The 20067-nt window shown below is 45.8% G+C and overlaps 1 protein-coding gene across 1 annotated transcript in view; it reads left to right on the top strand.

Annotated features, from left to right (window-relative positions):
- Positions 1–19825, top strand: part of csmd2 (CUB and Sushi multiple domains 2) — a 115833-nt gene extending 96008 nt beyond the window's left edge. Inside the window, exons 53-72 of the mRNA XM_086136422.1 lie at positions 85–258; positions 359–532; positions 690–863; positions 3348–3536; positions 3756–3929; positions 5127–5309; positions 6538–6714; positions 6824–7003; positions 7106–7279; positions 7374–7547; positions 7735–7808; positions 8043–8154; positions 8280–8459; positions 10107–10172; positions 10393–10554; positions 11130–11242; positions 11674–11761; positions 13552–13684; positions 14278–14455; positions 15249–19825. Coding sequence (XP_085992548.1) covers positions 85–258; positions 359–532; positions 690–863; positions 3348–3536; positions 3756–3929; positions 5127–5309; positions 6538–6714; positions 6824–7003; positions 7106–7279; positions 7374–7547; positions 7735–7808; positions 8043–8154; positions 8280–8459; positions 10107–10172; positions 10393–10554; positions 11130–11242; positions 11674–11761; positions 13552–13684; positions 14278–14437 — 2861 coding nt within the window. The 3' untranslated portion in view covers positions 14438–14455; positions 15249–19825. The remainder of the gene's footprint in view (positions 1–84; positions 259–358; positions 533–689; positions 864–3347; positions 3537–3755; positions 3930–5126; positions 5310–6537; positions 6715–6823; positions 7004–7105; positions 7280–7373; positions 7548–7734; positions 7809–8042; positions 8155–8279; positions 8460–10106; positions 10173–10392; positions 10555–11129; positions 11243–11673; positions 11762–13551; positions 13685–14277; positions 14456–15248) is intronic.
- Positions 19826–20067: the final 242 nt, after the last annotated feature.

Here is a 20067-nt window from a genome sequence, read left to right as displayed (position 1 = left end):
CACCGTTCACGTCTTACTTCTGTTTCCTTTGGGAATCCAAAGGGCGCTTTGGCTTCGATCCTAAAACCATCAATCTGCTTTCAGTTATTTCCTGCGGCGACCTTGGGACCCCACCGAATGGTAACAAGATAGGAACGCTGACGGTGCACGGAGCCACTGCAATTTTTTCCTGCAATACAGGTTACACTTTAGTCGGCTCCCGCGTTCGAGAGTGCATGTCCAACGGACTTTGGAGCGGAACACAAGTCCAGTGTCTGGGTAAGTCCGCTGACAAAGTGCCGCGATGCAAAGCTAACGTCTTAGGCGGGAGACTGTGAACGTGGGCCTTCATGCCATGCAAATGCATTCTTCCCCATAGCTGGCCACTGTGGCAGCCCTGAGCCGATTGTGAATGGCCAAATCAACGGGGAGAATTACAATTACAGAGGTAGTGTTGTGTACCAGTGCAACCCGGGATTTCGTCTCATCGGCGTGTCTGTGCGGATCTGTGAACAGGATCATCGTTGGTCTGGACAGACCCCGGTCTGTGTTCGTAAGTACCTGCACTTTCAAGTGATTGATCCTTGCTGCAGGCAAAATGTGTTCGAATGTACTGACAATGAGCTTCATCACCTCGGGTAGACGGTGAACACAACCAAATGACCTTGACCGGCTTAACTAAGGTCGCTTTTTTTCTTTGGTTTTTCCAGCTATCACATGTGGGCATCCCGGTAACCCCACCTTTGGTATGACACAGGGAACCCAGTTTAGCTTGAACGACGCCGTCCGCTTTGTCTGCAATACCGGATATGTTCTTCAGGGAGCGGTTAAGTCATCCTGCCAGGCCAACGGGCAGTGGAGTAATCCTCTTCCGCGGTGCAAAAGTGAGTCAATTCTTTAATTCTTTATCTTTCTCCTCTTACCACTTTTTGTTGGTTTTGTGATTTGAATCAACTGCGGCGCAATTCAAGGTCGTGGTAGCTTTCTCGAACCACTGATCAACACAGCACTTGAAGCAGAGTCGGGATGCACTGATACCCGCAAGGAGAAAGCATTATGGGGAATTCTACCGAGACAGCAAAGAAAAGAAGAAATTGTCTTTAACAAAACAAAAAAAAAAAGCAAATGGTCATTCTTTACAATTCATAATGTTCACTGCTAGCTTGCTCACTTCAATTGCGAGACACAAAGACGGCTTCATTTTGAAAACTGCGACCATTATCAAATATTTCAATGACGTTTAATTAGATTGTCTTATGCATTAAAGACTGTGACTGAATAAACAAAGGTCAGACTTTGATGGATGCATTCGTTTTGCTCAGGATTAAAAACGTTTTGAGATATTCATGAAAGCATGCGGGAGGTTAAATGTTTGTGCTTTGCTTCTTTATTGCGGGCTAAAGAGGACTGTGCAAGGGACATCACGCAGAGCAGGGAGGGGCTGTTAGTTGCCTGCGCCACCCGCCGACCTTCCGCATAGGTGGAGGCCACGTGAATCCGGTTCACCTTGAAATGATTCAAATCTCGCATAGCGGCAGATCTCTAAACCGGGCGAACAAGGAGGCTTCAGAAGGGAGTTTTCCACCATGCGATGCAACGCGCGCATGGCTCTGCGTTGATACGGACACGTGCGTGGCCCTTTCGATCATCAAAGTTGCCCGCTCTGTCTTGATCTTCTCTATTCGATGAGTGTTTTTATTGCCGGGCGCTCTCAAGTGTACAGATGTAGAATTTGAAATGAGTGAAACTTTGCAGAGGAGGACACCGGGTTGATGTGCCGTTATCCTCGCCGTCTGTGCGGCTCCGCGTAGATTAGAGGTATCTCCGTAAATTAGATTTATCACATCAATTAGAACACTGCGGGCATATTGTGTTGGTACACCGCCTGGTACGCGCCTTCCGCGCTCTCGCTCCGAGACGAGAGAGGAAAAGCGGAGTGATGATTCATTTCTTCTCGGCTTTACATCGTGAACCCTGATCTTTTCTACTCCAGGAGGTGGAGTGTGAGTCAGTTTGACAAAAGATAATGATTTGAGTCTGCGGGCTGATCCGTAACACACTGAGCTCTCGGTAATCGCGAGCAATGTGAATCGCGACAGCAAAGGCACAACACCGCCTGCTTTGAGGCTACTCGTATTTAGTTGTCGTTCGTTCAGAAAAGGTGAGCAAGAGAAAAAAATTGGTCAGTTACGAGACCATGACTTGCCGCCCGTCCAAGTCTAGGTCAAGCTGGTTTGGTCTGTGCTTTAGAGCACGGGTCCCCAACCGCCGGTCCACGGACCGGTACCGGTCCGCAGGGCATTTGGCACCGGGCCGCGCAGAAATAACTTGCCTTAATTCCGTTTCATTTATTTCGCAACACAAAAGTTGTTTTATTTTGAAAAATTACCGGATTCTCCGTTACATCCGTCTATGTCACGCTTGACTAACGTCAAGCCACGCTTCTCCGTCACGCGACCAATTTCGCTAATAACGAAACGCTTTGGGACCCCTTCTTTAGAGTGAAACAATGACTACAATTAGTACACTCAAGTTCTAGTTTGGAACTTCTTTTCTTTTTTTTTAATTTGGATTGAACGCCAGTTATTGTGATTTTTATGTTGGGTTATAAATAATGCACTCTTGGTCAGCATTTTTTTTCAGCTGTGCCGCACGCTGGCAACGTAAAAATGAGCAAAGTTATTAGCATACAATGAGCTCAATTCCGAGTCTGGCAAATAAATAGGGCAGTGTGGGGCATAGCGGCGCCTCTGGAGGTTGTCGACAGAAAGCCATTTGGAGAGCTGGCATCGTTGTGTATTTCATTCAAATTTGCATTGTAAACTCCACAGCAAATGTTAGTCACTGAACTGTTGACAGTGTTGAAACAATATGAAATCCTGCTTGCGTGAGACAGATCGGCGCAGGCACAAGTAATAGCCTGACATCCAGTAAATTTTAATATATTTGACAAGATCAGCCTCTTCATCCCGAGCTGCACCACCGCACTCGGTCCCACCCTCTCCAATGCTCTCCATCTGAAGCTTTTAACTCTTATGGTGCCGCTTCCTTCTGCCATATTTTCCATCCATCAACATCTTTGCATGGCAGTAGGCTGATTCTCATGAGGCAAATGTTTATTCCCGGAGTCTGTCTGGCTACTTTGACGGTATTGGGTCGGCTAGATACTGGGATCGTGAAAGCAGAATTGAGGCCGGAGATATTTGCCGAATATAATCAAGATGACCAATGATGGCTGAAGGCTACATGTCCCCTAATGAGAACTGCCTTGCCAAACAAGTTTTTTGTCTGAATTCACACTGTACGTTCAACCTGTGCTATCCCCCTGCCCCCCGCCCCTTTCTCCTGTCTGGTCATTGTCCCCCTAGCTGTGAATTGCACAGAGCCAGGTCATGTGGAGAGCAGCGTTCGGCAAGTCGTACCCAGTGGGCCACATCGCTACAGCTTCCAGACCACCGTGTCGTACCGCTGCAACGCCGGTTACTACCTGCTCGGGACAAGCTCCGTTGCCTGTCAAGGCGACGGTACCTGGGACCGCTCCCTGCCCAAGTGCCTTTGTGAGTACCCGCGGTGGCGAGTGCAATTTAAGTGGCTCGGTAGCTCTACTCTCAGCCATTTGGCAAAGTGGTCGGTAACTCATTTGGTGGGCAAAAGGTGGCTTTATAGTTCGTGACTCTTTAATGTCTAATCAATGGATATATTTTTTTTACCCATCTGCATTTAGCATTTCCAAGCTAACTGGTCCTTTACTTTCTCCGCGAAATCCATTTGAACAGTGGTGCTATGTGACCGCCCCAGCATACCTCCCTACGCCCAGATCTCAGGCGATCGACGAACCGTGGGCTCAGTCATCCGCTACAGCTGCATCGGCCAGCGTACCGTCATCGGCAACACAACGCGCATGTGCCAGCTGGATGCGCAATGGAGCGGCTCACCACCACATTGCTCTGGTACCGACGACTCTGCTGGAGCAACTTTGGAACCAAGTGTCCAAACTTAAAGTTGTAGCTTGAATGCCAAGAAATAACAACATTCCACGGATGTTTTTTTAGACCGATACGAGTATGAGAATTTGCCCTTGGGTACTCACAGATACAGTACCAAGCACCGATACCACTATTCCTTATGGAGCATATCATTTCAATTCACCCATTGACAGATAATTTTGAACAAAGACGTTTCTGTGTTTCTGAGGCATGTGATGTGTGAAACGGCCGTAGTGTAGCGCAACCTACTGGCGACTTGCTGTCAGATGATCATTTTTTTGCTTTTAAGTATCGGAGGCAGATATCGGCAATACCCGATATCTTGACATAAGGTTCTATTGGCCCGATACTGATGCCATATGAGTATTCGCTCACCCCTACATATTTCATTTCAGTACTTGGCCGCCAAATATGGAATTTTAGGAGTAGGCCTCAAGGGCAAAAAGAGCGGCCCTCATAAAACCGCTTTATTCCACTCATATTAGTCGGAGCAAGCAGGAAGGCTAGATCTCGCCCTGTTTATGAAGCGCCATCAAGATGTTAGCTCCTGCACTTTCCTTGATGTCATTTACTTGTAAACTCTCACATTGAAGAACAATTTGATCAATTTGAAATCCACAAATGTCAACACGCCAACATAGATGAAACCATGAAGTCCAGTCAAGATGACTTCTACTACACGGGTACAGAGCGGTATTTATTTTGCATGCTGACGCCACAAAGAACCCACACGAGCAACCTTATGCTTTCTCTTTTTCCCGAAGCAAGCAATGAATGCAACAGTGCTATGAAGATTTGTGTAATTCAGACATTACAATTACAATTACATTCAGACAGCACAAACCTGAGCGTTGTGAAGTCAGGATGCGGGAGCAATAGGCCCTGTTACTAAATCGATAGTAATTTTTAAAGTACATGAATGGGACCCAAAGTTGTTGAAGCCAAATTCATTTCGGAAGCATGGCTAATGGAGGCAGCAGAGATGTCCACTTTTGGTTTGATGGATCATTTACAAGGAGGGCTTGTGGCTTTGATCCAGCGCTCGCTTTATGTTATTCTTGACTAGCAAAATATCCATCATAACAAACAATTCTTCAGAGGTTTTTCACTTTTTCATCCTTGCTTCAGGTTTGTTTTATGTTCTGTTTTCTGCTTTCCTAGGTGAATCGGCAGGTCTCTGTGGGGATCCGGGTGTTCCTGTGCATGGCATCCGCTTGGGGGAAGAATTCACTGCGGGCAGCGCGGTGCGCTTCAGCTGTGAGCCGGGTTACACGCTGAAAGGTTCTCCAGAGCGTACTTGCCTGACTAACGGCACTTGGCTGGGAACCCAACCTGAGTGCCATGGTATGAAATACAGATTTTCAATTGACTGTGTCTTCAATGGCAATCCGAAAGACTCATTGGTTGTTTGTCAAAGCCAGGTCTGGAGTTAGCGTTAGGATTGCAGTTCATTACAGGCGACATATCTGACCGGTTGGTGACGTGGGGGGGCCTGAGTGCTGAACCTAAAAGTTCATTTGGAATGCTAATATCACCGAAAAGCAAAAAAAAAGTGTGACTGTGAGCATGGAGCAAAACTTGCTTTTTGCACCCAAAGCAGACGCTGGAGGTCGATAACCAATCTGCTCTGGATGCATTCCTGCATGCGCTGCCAAGATATTCCGGACACATATCTGACTTGAGATCAAGGGGGCAGACCCAAAAGGCGATCGAGGGATTACACAGCCCAACCGGCCAGGAAATGCTTTAGGATTTGAAATGAATAGCTGGAGGACACTGATGGGAGGGGGGGGGGGGGGGGGAGTGCTTGAATTGCAGCCACTGCACTACAGACATTGACAAGTGGCGTCAAATTAAACAAATGTGTCAGATGGAGAAGTAGTCATTTATGAGCACAGCATCTGACAGTTTGGATTATCCAAGTTGAAAATTAGATTCACTGAATTCCGTATGCAACATAAGTATGCAAAATAGAAGAAGAATTTCCTCTCCGATTACGTTGCATGATCATGAAAATGTTGAACTCGAGTTTAGAAAACGGGTCAGTGGTAAGAAGCAATTTGTTGGTTTCAAAGAATGGTTTAAAACTCGGGTTATGAAGCAGGGCTTCAAACTAGGCTTAGGGCTCTATTCCTTGACATGCACTATTTTCTCTTTCGACAACAAACACATCCCACCTTCTGCCACCACCGCTCTACCGTGTCTCCCGCTGGCTCGGTCCCTTTTCGGTGTGCACATGTGAGCCGGGCGTCACTCACCTGTCATTACATGGCACCAACTTCAAAGGCCAGACCACATCTGGTCATTATGGAGGACCCGGACCCTCGGGGCCCTGGCTGTCTGACGCAAGCTGGTGACTGTGATGCCAAGAACCTCCGTTCGTGTCTGATAGTCAAAGTTCAGGACGCACGTCCCATTTTCTAATAAAGACCACTTACAATTCACATTTGTGGATTAAATTTTGAATAATGTCAGATATGGTAGTCGACTGATTTCAACATAGCTGTGTAATTATCTTCGATAAGGACCGGAAACTAACTCAACGAATGTTTCCCATCTTTTCTGCTCTTAGTCATATCCTGTGGAAATCCTGGAACCCCACGAAACGGCCAGATCCTGATCCACGATGGCCTGACCTTTTCCAGATCAATCACTTACGCCTGCAGGGACGGCTTCTACTCGACTGGCTTGCTCACTCGACATTGTACCATCAATGGCACTTGGACCGGCAACATGCCCGAGTGCTCCGGTAATTAAGTGCCCTTATACCATGAGTAAATCTATAATTTTGTGCTTTGGCATGTATGTAATTGTTTCTTGATGGAAGACGTTTTTTTTTTTTTTTTGTATCCGTACAGTCATCAACTGTGGTGACCCTGGAGTTCCAGCGAATGGAGTGAGGTTGGGGAATGATTTTACCTACAATCATAGCGTTAGTTTCCAGTGTTCTCCCGGTTTCACCATGGATGCTCACCGCGCCTCCACCCTCATCTGCACCAAGGCTCGCACCTGGAACGGCACCAAGCCTCTGTGCAAAGGTACGGTCGCCTCACCCAATGTTGACGTCGTCAATGGGAACGAGTAGGGAGTCTATGATATATAAAACATCAGTTCATCGAATCCGTTTCCTCCACTTGCAGCAATTGTCTGCGGTCCTCCGCCAATCATTCCTAACGGCCAGGTCGTTGGTACGGACTTTAACTGGGGCTCCAGCATCAGCTACTCCTGTAACCAAGGTTACCAGCTGTCATTGCCCACCGTGTTAACTTGCCAGGGCAGTGGCAACTGGAGTGGGGAGAAACCGCAGTGCTTCCGTAAGTGGCACGATGCACTCCTTTGGGGAAAATATATTCATTTAAATCCCAAGACGCTTTGGTGTCTCATTCGGTCTTTTGGTTGTTTTTGCAGCTGTGTTCTGTGGAGACCCAGGCTTGCCTGCCCAAGGGAGGAGGGACGACCGAGGTTTTACCTACCTTTCCTCAGTCTCCTTTTCATGCTTCCCCCCTCTTATCCTGGTGGGCTCCACCAGGAGGTATTGCCAATATGATGGCACCTGGAGTGGAACGCAGCCCTCTTGTATAGGTAGGTTAACAGTTTAGCCTTGACCGCAGGTGTCGAGCTCCAGTCCTTGAAATTCCCGATCCTGCGTGTTTTAGATGTATTCCCTCCTCCCAACGCACTGACGGATTCTAACGATCGGCTCATCAGCAAGCTCTGCAGGAGCCTGATAACAATCCTTCCACCAAGATAAACTTTATGTTTGTTACAGATCCCACTCACACCACCTGCACGGAGCCAGGTACCCCCCTCTTCGGGAATCAGAACAACAGTCAAGGCTACCAGGTATCATATACATAAGACACGGACATAGTGTCTGTACAAAGTGTACAGGGAGGAAGCGCGGCGATCGTCTACATTAGCCAAGCAGGATTCAGAACACAATGCAATGTAAAAAAGAAACCAAATAAAACTGCACGAAAAAAAAAGTGTGAAACAGCCAAGCCGTGAAAGATGAAGCGTATTATAGCGAGGGATGACTGTCGATGGTGTTTTCACATCCTTGCGCGTGGCTTCCAGATCAGCAGCACGGTGTTCTTCAGCTGCAGAAAAGGTTACCTACTGCAGGGATCCATTTCTCGCACATGTCTGCCCAACCTCACTTGGAGTGGATTTCAGCCGGAGTGCATCGGTAAGCACATTTGAAAAATCATCCGTTCATTTCCACTTCTGAGGACCTCACTCGCTTCTTCCTCGCTGCCTCCAATGCCTTATCTCCGTCGTTCGCCCAACCCCGTCCCCGTTTTATGTCTGCAGCTCACCACTGTAGCCAGCCAGAGCTGCCAGCCCAATCGGACGTGCGGGCCATTGAACTGCCATCCCTTGGCTACACACTGATCTATACGTGCCAGCCCGGATTTTACTTGGCCGGAGGATCAGAGCACAGGACCTGCAAGTCTGATGGGAGCTGGACTGGGAAGCCGCCTCTCTGTGCAGGTAGAAATAATCTGATCATTAGGGAACATTTCTCATTTCTATTTCAATGTGTAACGCTTTCAACACCTGCGCTCTTAACCTGCAACCAAAGTGATAGAAACACACCGCACGACCCATCGCAGATACGATACCGCACGTCGAACCGTATACGACTGAGGCAGTGTTCGAGGGGGAAACAGCAGATTCGCCTAATGTTGATAAATACCTCAGTTAACAGCCGCTTAAAGTCAGACGCATGCCACGGGTGGAAGGTCCATCCATCACACAATTAAATTCTGCACACACGCGCACATAAAGCAAGCTTAGTAACATTAACGAGAGGACATAACCTGATAAGTACAATGTTTTCCATTGATTTGCCTAGCAGGAGTATCTTTTATACATAAGTAGCAAGGCAGTGTTAACAAGTTCTCACGGACAAATTGACTGTCTAAGTGTTTGCCTAAATGCATTCGAGTAAAAATAAGAGCCATTGACACTTGGCTGTAATAATCCTGTCTGGATGATTGCTACTTCCAATTAAAGGCCCTGTGACGTGAAATTAGAGAGTTGTTCTTAAACGCGTTATACCAAACGTGCAACGACTACGGAGGACTGATTTTTTTGAGATAGAGCATTAAACTCCAATTCACCTTTTCCATTTTCAGTATTATTATTATTATTTTTTGTTGTTTCCGCCATTTTCGTGTGATCACGTCGCGCAGGTCAGTTTTGCACTCCTCTCAGAAAAATGTGTCCTGCCTAGTTAAAAATGTTGAGATGTGATTTGATGATTTTCATGCAGTATTTCAATTTGGGGATAATTCATCTTTGACTGCCCCAAAAGTGCTGAAAGCTAGTTGGCACATTTATATGAAAGGAGGACTGAAGCCTGTTAGCTCACAAGCTAGCTGGCAGCTCGTGCCTCTCACGCGGCTTTCCACGCTACGGCTAGATTTTTGTAATTCGACAAAATTGTTTTGTTGTCCGGACAAAGTTGCATCCATTTTTCAGCAGGGCATAGCACATTCAGCGGACACGGCTACTGCATTTGAGAACGGAGGAAATGGCTTTACAATTTTGAAACCCTCGTTTTAGATACTTGGCAATTTTTCTTTTCATCGTCGACGTTTTAACAGATCTCTGTGGTGTGTCGAATTTAGAATTTTGACGTTACATGAACTTGAATTTCCGAAACAATCAAGGTTTTGCCATTTAAAATGAATGTGGGATCGAACGCGACCTTTGGGTGCAGTGATGGACTGGCAGAACAAATACTGGCATCTAATAAAGAATGGCCTGGCTTACTCACTCACAGTGTTATTGCTCATAAACTGCTGTCGCTGTACCTGTCTTAGTATGTTTTCACGCCCTCCCTGTTTGACAGTGCGGGGGCGTGTGTTGACTTTTTTATTGAAGTGTCTCTCAGAGCCGCAAAACGACGTGACTAAAGGTGCCGTAAGTCGACAGGGCCTCTACTTGGAGGCTTTAGTCGGGTCCAGTCGCAAGTTTTGGTTGCTCACTGAATGCGCCGCTGGGGTTCGTGAATGGGGGGGGTCTCTTCTTTGAGTTTACGCGTTCAAAGTCGGATTATCCTGGCACGCGCGCAACATGCCCTGCTTACAGAAACATCTTATTCACTTGATATTATGTTGTTCCGCTCCCCAGCTGATAACCGTCCGAGTGGTAAGAGCCCCGTCGGAACGGTGCAGGAGCCTCCTTCCAAATTACCTGGTAAGACGTGTTCTGGCTTTTAAGATAAGTCTTTTTCTTTTGGGGGGGTTTTCTGGAGCATACACATTATTTTCTCCCTCCATCTAACTGTGTGTAAAGTCACAACCTGATCATATCTTTGAATAGCTGGACATCCCATCCCATCCCGGGACATGAAAAATATTAATAACTGTTCCAATTCTCCCCCCCTCCCCCCCCCCCCCCCCCGTCCATGTTTCAGTACCTGCTGGCGTATTTGCAAAGAATTCACTCTGGAGGGGATCCTATGAGTATTTGGGGAAGAAGCAGCCAGCTATGCTCAGCATCACTGCCTTTGAGTCTTTTAGCAACCGGGTGAATGGAACACTACTTGACCACAGCGGCGTGGAGCTCAAACTCGCTGGTTGGTACTCCAGAAATCAACTTGGCTTTCGCGTTGAATTAGAACTCGGTGACTCCACTCGCAGGAATGTATCTGAACAGACGGATCGGATAATTTCACATGAAGACAAAGAGAGAGAAATCATTGCAGCCCCCCCCCCCCCCCCGTGATCTAGATTATCGCTGCAGTCGTGGAACAGAAACCATTTTACATTTTCTCCGTGGCATACTTACTATGCAGCTGTGAACGTTAAAATGCAAATTTTGCATGAGCAAAAAGCAAGGTCTCATCACGTCTCGCGACCTGATATTGTCACAACACACAAAATCATGCATTTGAAATTGGTGCCGTTATTGAAGAGCTCAAGTATTGCTGGAAAATATTGGCAGGGTGCTGTTAATGCTGACTGTGCAATATTTAGCAAGCATTATCTGCTCATTAATGTCCAATCTGCGGTATGGAATTCTGCCCTGTATTATTTTTTTTTTCCTTCGTTTAACTGTCCTCGGCGAATGCTTGGTGCTGTGAAATGTGCATTTCCCATCTCTGCATCTCGATTCTTCTGCAATCCATTTCCGTCTCTGATATCCTTCCAGGTACATATAGAAGAGATGAAGCCCAGCTGCTGCTTCAGGTTCACCAGATCCGAGGCCCCGTGGAGATATTTGTCAACAAGTTCAAAATCGACAACTGGGCTCTTGATGGACACGTAAGCGCACATTCGGGGTCAAGTTTGTTTTATGTTGAGAGGGAAGAAATTTCATCTGTGCTGTACATACAGCACATTTGACAATAAAGTTGTATCCAATCCAAAATCCAATCCAAGTTCAGTGAACCCAACACACACGCTCGGGGCGGATGGAGTTTTTTCTTCAATTGAAATGTCTGTTGAATCAGGATCAAGCATGAAGTATCTGATGCCGTGTTTCATGATTCGCAAAGTTCCTCTTATCACGCAATGAATTGAATCAAGGCCGAGTGTGTCTATACAACTTTCTGTGACATACCACCCCCACTTTTCGACATGTTTTATCTTCCGCCTGCACCGGCAGCTGACACTTTGACGGTGCACATTTTTTTTTTTGCGGCACTTGGATGTGATTGGATGTTTCTGTCTTCCTTTGCCATCTCCCTCGGTAGGTGTCCTACATCTCTTCAGCCAACTCCTTTGTGTACCAAGGATTTGTCCGTGGTAAAGGCTTTGGGCAGTTTGGTCTGCAGAGATTGGGTAAGTGAGCTTTCAACTTCGAATAAAATCAAACAAACAAATAATCCGTGTACTTTGTGCCTTCACATCTTGCACTCTCAAGTTTTTGGATTCAAACATACAAGCGCATTGACAATAACGTGGTCGCGCAACATATCGGCACAAAATTACTCCACAGTGGAGCGTGTGTTGTTTGTAGTTGTGTCTCTTTGCTCCGTCACGTAAATCCTGCAGTTGACACTGTAAATATGGCACTGGGGTTCAAGGTGAAGACTTGCTTTATCCCCTAAATCGTTTATTCTGTTTCATGTCTGCGACCTAAAATACTCCAAGACGTGTTTTTTTTCGCCCCTGCAACAAATCCTTCCAGCACCACTCCATTAATCTGGAAGCCTGCAGCGGTCGTGCAATGTGTACACAACGCGAGAGAGATTTATTTCGTCCCTCCCATCCCTTAGTCACGTTAACGGGATGAAGAAAGTTCATCATACTATATATATGCATATATAGCAGTGATAATTTTACAGTTTGAGCCCTGCAGGTCCCGGGGACTCGCTGATCAGAAAAGTATGAGTCCCATTATGCATTTAGAGAGTCCCAAATTTTGAATTCACAAACAACAACAATATACATTGATAATATGTTCATTCCTTATAAACAAATGCTGCAGAAATTTTAATAATTCAGGCATACAAGATTTGCTGAGAAATAGGTTCTTAGTCCATCCCATGATTCAGTCCTTGAGTTCATAAATTCTCCTCTCTTTACTCTGCTTCCAATGTTGCAAGGCTTTCTCAAAGTCAACTTATTATCGCAAAAAACCATCCAACTTTAGCTGCATCCTCAGCGATATCTCCGCAATAAACTTTCGCAACACTTGTTTTAACGTTCCACAACTTGGCAATCGTCTGCTTCCCACGAGGTGAAGCCCGATTTCGCCAATCTCGTCTCGCGAGAACAGAAATCTCGTCACGCGAGATCAAAACAACAATGGATCGTGGTCCAAGCTTGTCATCGATTGGGCCACCGCTTGCGCTGAGTCCGTTTGTGACGGTGCCGCGGATGACGGGAGTTGATATTTCAAAGGAGAAACAAGAATGAAGCGGCACGTTTGCTAGCTTTAGGGCAAGAAAACAAATCAGTAATTTGTTTGTGGTGCTGACACAGAGTGCGTGTCCACTCTGATTGTGGCTGTGAAAACCGCTGACGGGTTGGACGGCAGGCGCCGTCTTGCTCTCTCCATCGGCCACCGCAGCAAACAACTTGCTATTCATACCACCGAAGAGCGGTCATCCGCTCGTACGCTTGAGTGTTTGCATTCAAGATGACGTGATTGCACGTCTCGGTTCAAAGCCGCACAGTTTGTTGGAAATCAGCGGCGGACAAATGACACGCCTCCCACGCGTGCGCGCGTCCACACTTGCGCGGCAAAAGGGATGATGCACACATGCACGCACACGCCTTTCTAAATTAGAAAAGGCCTTCCGAGTGGGGCACGCCTGTAACTAAGAGTGGTTTTTACAACAATGGATTTTGACGTTCCCGCGAGGGGGGCGAAATTAAAGTAAAGCAGCGGGCTAAACTTTGAAAGGTCACTTGTCTGCTCAACCTGTTATGAAAATGAGACGTTGCTGGCAGCACCCCTGCGACCATAACAATCGCCGTATTCCTTTGGCTGATGGTCCGGGAATTTTTGACTGTAGTTATTGGCCACCTTTTGGGAGGAGAATCTCCCTTGCGCGTTTGGGTTTCTGGAAAACGGCAGCCGGTTGAATGGGAGTCAATGAGACGACGTTCTGGCTTTCTTGCAGAGAGTTTGGATCCCAGCAGAGACAACACAGCCTACAACTTTGCCTCCAACAGTAGTTCAGTGGCAGCAGCCATCCTAGTGCCTTTTATAGCCATGATCATCGCCGGCTTCGCCCTGTACCTCTACAAACACAGGTACGCTTTTGCGCTTTACTTCTTCTACGCCGGGAGAGACGTCTTTCATTTCGCTGGAAATGAAGATGTAGTTGAAAGGACGTGAATATCTTTCAAGTCCAATTTGAAAGTGTGTTTTGGAAACGTTTTGTCCCGGTCGCTAATTTGATTGTTCCCCCGGCATCGTCGTCTCCCAGAAGAAGACCCAACGTCCCTTTCAATGGCTCTTATTTGTCCCCCAACCAAATGTTCTGGAGACAGTTCAAAGGTTTCTTCCCCATATCTGCAAAACCAGAGGATGGATTTCAAATGCGGTGACGGTCCTGTTGGAGATGAACTTTGGGCTCCTATGGGGTTTTTTTGATCGTTAATGTCTCTTGCGTTGAATTCACCATGCTGGGCAGCGGTGTCCAGCGGAGGGCTTTGAGGGTACAAAGGGTTGCAGGGGTGGGGAGGGGAAAGCACTTCGTGATCCAAGGCGCCGCGTGGATTTTGTGTCGGTGTCTGCAACCTGACCCCCCCGACTCTTTCAAGTCCAATTTGAAAGTGTGTTTTGGAAACGTTTTGTCCCGGTCGCTAATTGGATTGTTCCCCCCGGCATCGTCGTCTCCCAGAAGAAGACCCAACGTCCCTTTCAATGGCTACGTGGGCCACGAGAACACCAACGGGCGGGCCACCTTCGAGAACCCCATGTATGATCGCAACATTCAGCCGACCGACATCATGGCCAACGAGAGCGAGTTCACAGTCAGCACGGTGTGCACCGCCGTATAGCGACAACTTCACCTCAAGGTAAGAAACCCCGCGCTGCCGTTCGGTGCGACGTGGAACCGCAAAATAAATAAATAATAATAATAATAATAATACCGTATTTTCCCGACTATAAGTCTGTTCAAAAAAATAAAATAGAAAACAACACGCTGAATAAGTGTACAATATTCTAACGTTACATGACGAACTGAGAACGTGCCTGTTATGTCCAAGTAACATATTAAGAGTTATTCAGATAACTATAGCATAAATAACATGATAACAAGTTCACCAAACCATCAATGTCACTCCAAATCACTAAATCCAATGGAATCTTCATCCTCTGTGTCAATTTAAAGCAACTTCACCAACTCCGGAGGTAGAAGATGCAGCGCTTCCTCTTCTACGTCGCTTATATCAGACTCATCGTGGTTTTATCAACACAGGTCTAGAGCGGCCTCTTGCGGTTTAATGTGAAAATAACATGTGAAATGATATAATAATGTGTTAATAATTTCACCCATAAATCGCACTCACAGCCAAACTACAAAGAAACTGCGATTTATAATCCGGAAAATACGGTAATAAAGAAAGGGCAAAAAGCACCACTACCGGCACCAACCTCAGGCCGATTCTCCGATGTGTAATCTTTCGGATGTACCGTTTGAGAAAATAACCTCTAATGCTTCCTCTTTTCTTTTCTTTCTTGTGTTCATGTCCTTGCATCATTTCTTCAACTCCTCACCCTGGTTCCTTTCTTTCCATGCGCCACACCACCTCTATTTTCGTTTGCCCATTACATACTTTCCACACCTCTTCTGCATCAATCTTCCAGTCAAGGGAGGAAAGGTGTGCCCCATCTTCGAGGACACCCCCCCGCTCCCTTTACTTCCTTGAGCAAGAAGGCAAGACAAAATTAATTGTATCCACTGAAAAGCAGTCAGGAAACAACCCCAGTCGGAAAATACGCTCCTATAAAAGAAACAACGCAGCAACCTTCAACAACAAAATGCTTCTTTGGTTTTTTGTTTTGTTTTTGTGACCGGCTAACTTCTTACCACATCTTGAGGAAATGTTTTGCGCCGGGAAAAGTGCATTCCAAGAGAAAGTAACGCAGGAAGCGAAGCAGTGACCTCTCTCCTCGCCGCCAAAACCCCAGAGGGAATTTTGTGCTCAAGACTTGAACTCGCCGCGACCGGAGCTAACAAGCAAGTCAACCTTACGGCACACAAGACATTAATCATGATTTGCTGTGCTTTCCATGAGTTTGTTTGTGTTTGCGTCCACCCTTTACGGCGCTTGCGTTCTGTGGTGCGGAACTCTTATTCGTCCCCCAACCAAATGTTCTGGAGACAGTTCAAAGGTTTCTTCCCCAAATCTGCAAAACCAGAGGATGGATTTCAAATGCGGTGACGGTCCTGTTGGAGATGAACTTTGGGCTCCTATGGGGTTTTTTTTTATCGTTAATGTCTCTTGCGTTGAATTCACCATGCTGGGCAGCGGTGTCCAGCGGAGGGCTTTGAGGGTACAAAGGGTTGCAGGGGTGGGGAGGGGAAAGCACTTCGTGATCCAAGGCGCCGCGTGGATTTTGTGTCGGTGTCTGCAACCTGACCCCCCCCCCCCCCCCGGCTTAATTTCATCACCATTCCGTACCTTTTATTTCGGGCGGACTTTTTTTCGATGTCATTTGAAAACGGGATGAGATCATCTCTTTGAATGTTCTGAACTCCTCTTTCAAATTCAGTGTTGTACTGAGAGGAAGGAGGCTATGCTGATGTCACGCTGTTCTTTTTCAGCCAAATCCATTCTGCCTCAATTCCTTCAAGTGGCGATGAAACAACAATCGATTCCGCACAATTGATTGGGTGACTGAAAATTCCTGGAAAAAAGAAAATGGCACCCTCTGCGTTGTCATTTTTCCGACCTGTAGGCGCGGTCACAGCCAAAGGCATTTGAGTGTGCTGTCGGAACGACTCGTGGTGACAGTGTCTCTCTCCCGTCCGCTAACTTCTGGCAGCTCCGTTCCCGTCAACTTGATTTGTTTTGTCCTGACTTACTTTGAATCGGTTCCAGAAGGCTTTGGAAAACAGGCAATTTGCTGATTCGTCTCTTGCTAATCATCCAAACAAAACGTGCTCTACAGTTGTCCTTTCTCCTCCAATTAACAAAAGACCAACATCTGTGAATGAAAAAAAGGTTTGGGAAGTCAAGAAGTGTCAGGCGGCCGCTTGTCTGGGGAAGGTCATGCCTTCTGGGAAGGTGCAACGGATGTTTCTCCGTTTCACTGTGTCTCTGTTGTCACCCTGCTCCCGCAGGGAACCTTTCCGCAACCTTATCATGCATGTGTGGATTCCGTGGAAGGGTTGACCACTGCAAATGGAGATATTCCACGCGCTTTTAGTTTTGCCTTGCAACGCTGACATGTTCGACATATATGACATAAAGAATCCGCACCCACACAAACAAGCATCGAAGAAAGTGTTCCCTAATCACCTGCGTGCATCCTTTACCTCCCAAATCTGGGCCTTTGAAGCCAATCGCTGTCATGTTCCTTGAATCGGAGTGGCTGTGGGCTGGTAATTGCTTTTCCTATGTTATTGCTTTATAGCGCCCTCACTTATCGCAACGCCACAGATAGAATATTGGACCTTGCCAGCTCTGCTCATGAATGGATGGAAAAGGAAACAATTGAATTACCTTGGAGACTTCGCAGGGAGTGGAGAACCCTCATTATCTATCCCGACGTTGCTGTTCACTGTCCCAAAGTTGCCTCGGGGTTCGTTTATCTGTTGTATTAATTTGTCATATTGTTGTGAAGAGTTCTTCTTGCGGCGTGGCTGTTTTCCTTCATGCAAGTAGTCTCCATCCGTCCCTTTTAACTCATTCAGTACCAGCCAATTCTGGACCAAGTCTGAAAAGACGTTTAAAAACGTCTTTGGGAGTGAATGAGTTAAGTGAGTGTTCCCCAACATTTCTTCTGTTATGCATTTAACAGATAAAAATGCCCTTTTATGAGCCAAATTGAGTTTTGTCCGCAAAACTACCGTGAGTTTCCCCATGACCGGAATTGAATCAATTGTGATAAGAAGAATATCATCCGCTGATTGTTTGTGTGTCAACGCAAGGGCTTCGTCGAAAAGATCAGACTCGAACCTTTGTCCCGCGTATTTTTCTAACCTCTCCTCTTTACAAAAAGCACTTTATGTTCATCATAGTGCCTTGTCATGACCTCATTCTAGTGGATTGGTGGTTCCAGTTGGCTGAATTCCAAATTTCAAAGATCGGGGGTCTCGATTACTACTCTGAACGTAAAATGCACGGATAGCGGTTACATGCCTACATGCCGAGTTCTGCAAAGAGCTTTCTTGGAATGCATGATGTATTTTTATCATTTGTTTGTATTCTTTTTTTGCCCTAGTTGTTCATTTGAAGGCTTTTTCGCTGGATTGGTCATAGCATGTTTTGGGGAAATGATCAAGAATCAACCAAAGAACATGATCATGTTTAGCTTTTTGTTCTCAGTGACGCTTCACTTCTACAAGTGATGCGAGTTTCAAACAGGGGCCAAGACTTCAGCCGCTATCAACACTGCTCATTTTTGCAGAAATGGAAGTTTGTGCATATGTCGGATTATTCTGGGGCAGGGGTGTCCAACCTTTTTTGACCAAGATCTACTTTGGTCCACCTGTTAACTGTGTTACCGTATGCGTTGAAAAAGAAGTCGGTGGCTACCTTCGTTAGGGACCCGACGCAGAGGCATACGGGGCGCACTTTTGCAGCGGGTTAAGTGCAGAAACTATCGTACATACGAGTACCGTTTTAAAATGCTTCTCCTGGCGCTCCAGATTCCCATTGGTTGCCAGTGTCAACGGTGGATTGTCCATGAAACAAACTTTGAATGAGAATATTCATAAGGAAAAAAAAAAAAAAAGACATATCACAACAGCTGTGATCGCAACCTGCAATTGCAGACTGCTGACCGCTCACAACTTCCGGTGACGCTGATGGTGCGCCGCCATAGGTTAAAGGTGACTTGCTTTTTAAAATTTTTGTGGACGTGAAACTGAACCTGAATGGATGCTCAGTGGGCACTAACACAAAAATATACCATATTAATAACACGCACACAGACACACCATTTTTTTTTTCGCCATTTCCCCCTACACCACTCGCGATCGACTTGGGAGCAGTCTGCTGGCTACCGGTCGATCGCGAACGACGTATCGGGCACCCCCGTTCTGGGTTACTCTCAAAGTTTTCTCAAAACAAGTGCATTGAAGTTCTATGAGGAAGTTGAAGTTTGGATTTAAGTACTATCTGGCCCCATCCTGGTTCTCTTTGCATATTTAAAGACAGAGACTTGGTCCATCCTTGACACATTTTTTTGTTATCACCAAGGCACAGCTCTCTTCAGCTCACCATCTCATCTATAATGGAACAGAGCCTCCGTTCTACTTCCGTTGAGTTCACTAAATTTCCTGTCGGTCGGGGGTGCGATTAAGAGCTGTCTTTTTTTTTTTTTTTTTGCTGGCGCTTTCTGATGCAAAAGTTTGTACCGTATGTATCAAATAATCCGTCAGTCATGCATTTGGGGCCTTTGTTGCCGCTGGTATTTCATTGTGTTGTCGGCACCCGTGCCGAAGCCACTTCATAGTTTATACCCTCCAGCTTTCAGAAAAAAAGCCCAAAGTGTTCAGTAACTCCAGCTGAGAGGGGTATTAATTGGGCGCCGGGTTCTCTTTTGAGAAAAATGAGTTGTTGAACGACCGGTTATTTGTTCGTTTCACTCTGTTTCCGAATTTGTTGATGACTAAGATTTCAAAATCCGCTCTTTGCCAGTATTGTCAAAAGAAATTCTTTTTCGCGCAAACTTATTTTCTGTGTGCTCTCCTTTGTAACCAGCCCCCAAAAAAGTTGTTTTTTCCCTCCTTTTTACGAAAGCGAACATAATATATGAAGTGGCCACCAAATGAGAGGAAGAGAACGATGTCGCTTCGCTAAAAAAAAAGAGAATATTAGCAAATTAAAAACAAAAAATAACAATTTTGTACAGAGATATATTTTTGTGAAAATACATTTGTAATATAAAAAGGAAAAAAAAACCCTGAAATTGCCGTAATTTTCCCATTATTGTAGTACAAATGCTTGTGGGGAGTCTATGAAAATTCTACACATAAATCTATATAAATATATACAAAGAAAATTTAAAGAAAAACAAGGTGTTTTGTACATGTAAAAAGAGTGTACATAAAAGTTTACAGTATTGTACATATGGAAGACCCACCATGGCTCGTCTGCAATATATCAAATGTATTTTATCCGTCTGTATATGATGCTTTGCATTGTGTCTAAGCTTATTCTACTTTCTTGAACTTGAAACTTATTTTGAAGCTTTTTGGAATAAAACACTTAAAAAAAACCCTTCTGTTCATCCAAGTATTGATTCCTGTTGGCGCATCGGACACACACGTCTCAGCCCGTTCAGTCAATTTGATGGCATTGAACATTTGAAGGCACATCAATAATCTCTTGCTTATTTTGAAGCTTGAATGTGCCCCTTAGGTTTCCTTGTTCACTTCAACGAGCGGTGTCGCGATTGACAAGCGGTTCTTAACATCAGCTGACGAAATAAATGTCAGTGAGTTGTACAAATG

The sequence above is a fragment of the Hippocampus guttulatus genome, chromosome 18 (assembly GCF_054856545.1).
Source record: "Hippocampus guttulatus isolate MCC_2025c chromosome 18, RoL_Hgut_1.0, whole genome shotgun sequence".
NCBI classification, from domain to species: Eukaryota; Metazoa; Chordata; class Actinopteri; order Syngnathiformes; family Syngnathidae; genus Hippocampus; species Hippocampus guttulatus.
Note: the sequence above shows the minus strand (reverse complement) of the source record. Positions and strands in the feature narration are given on the sequence as shown.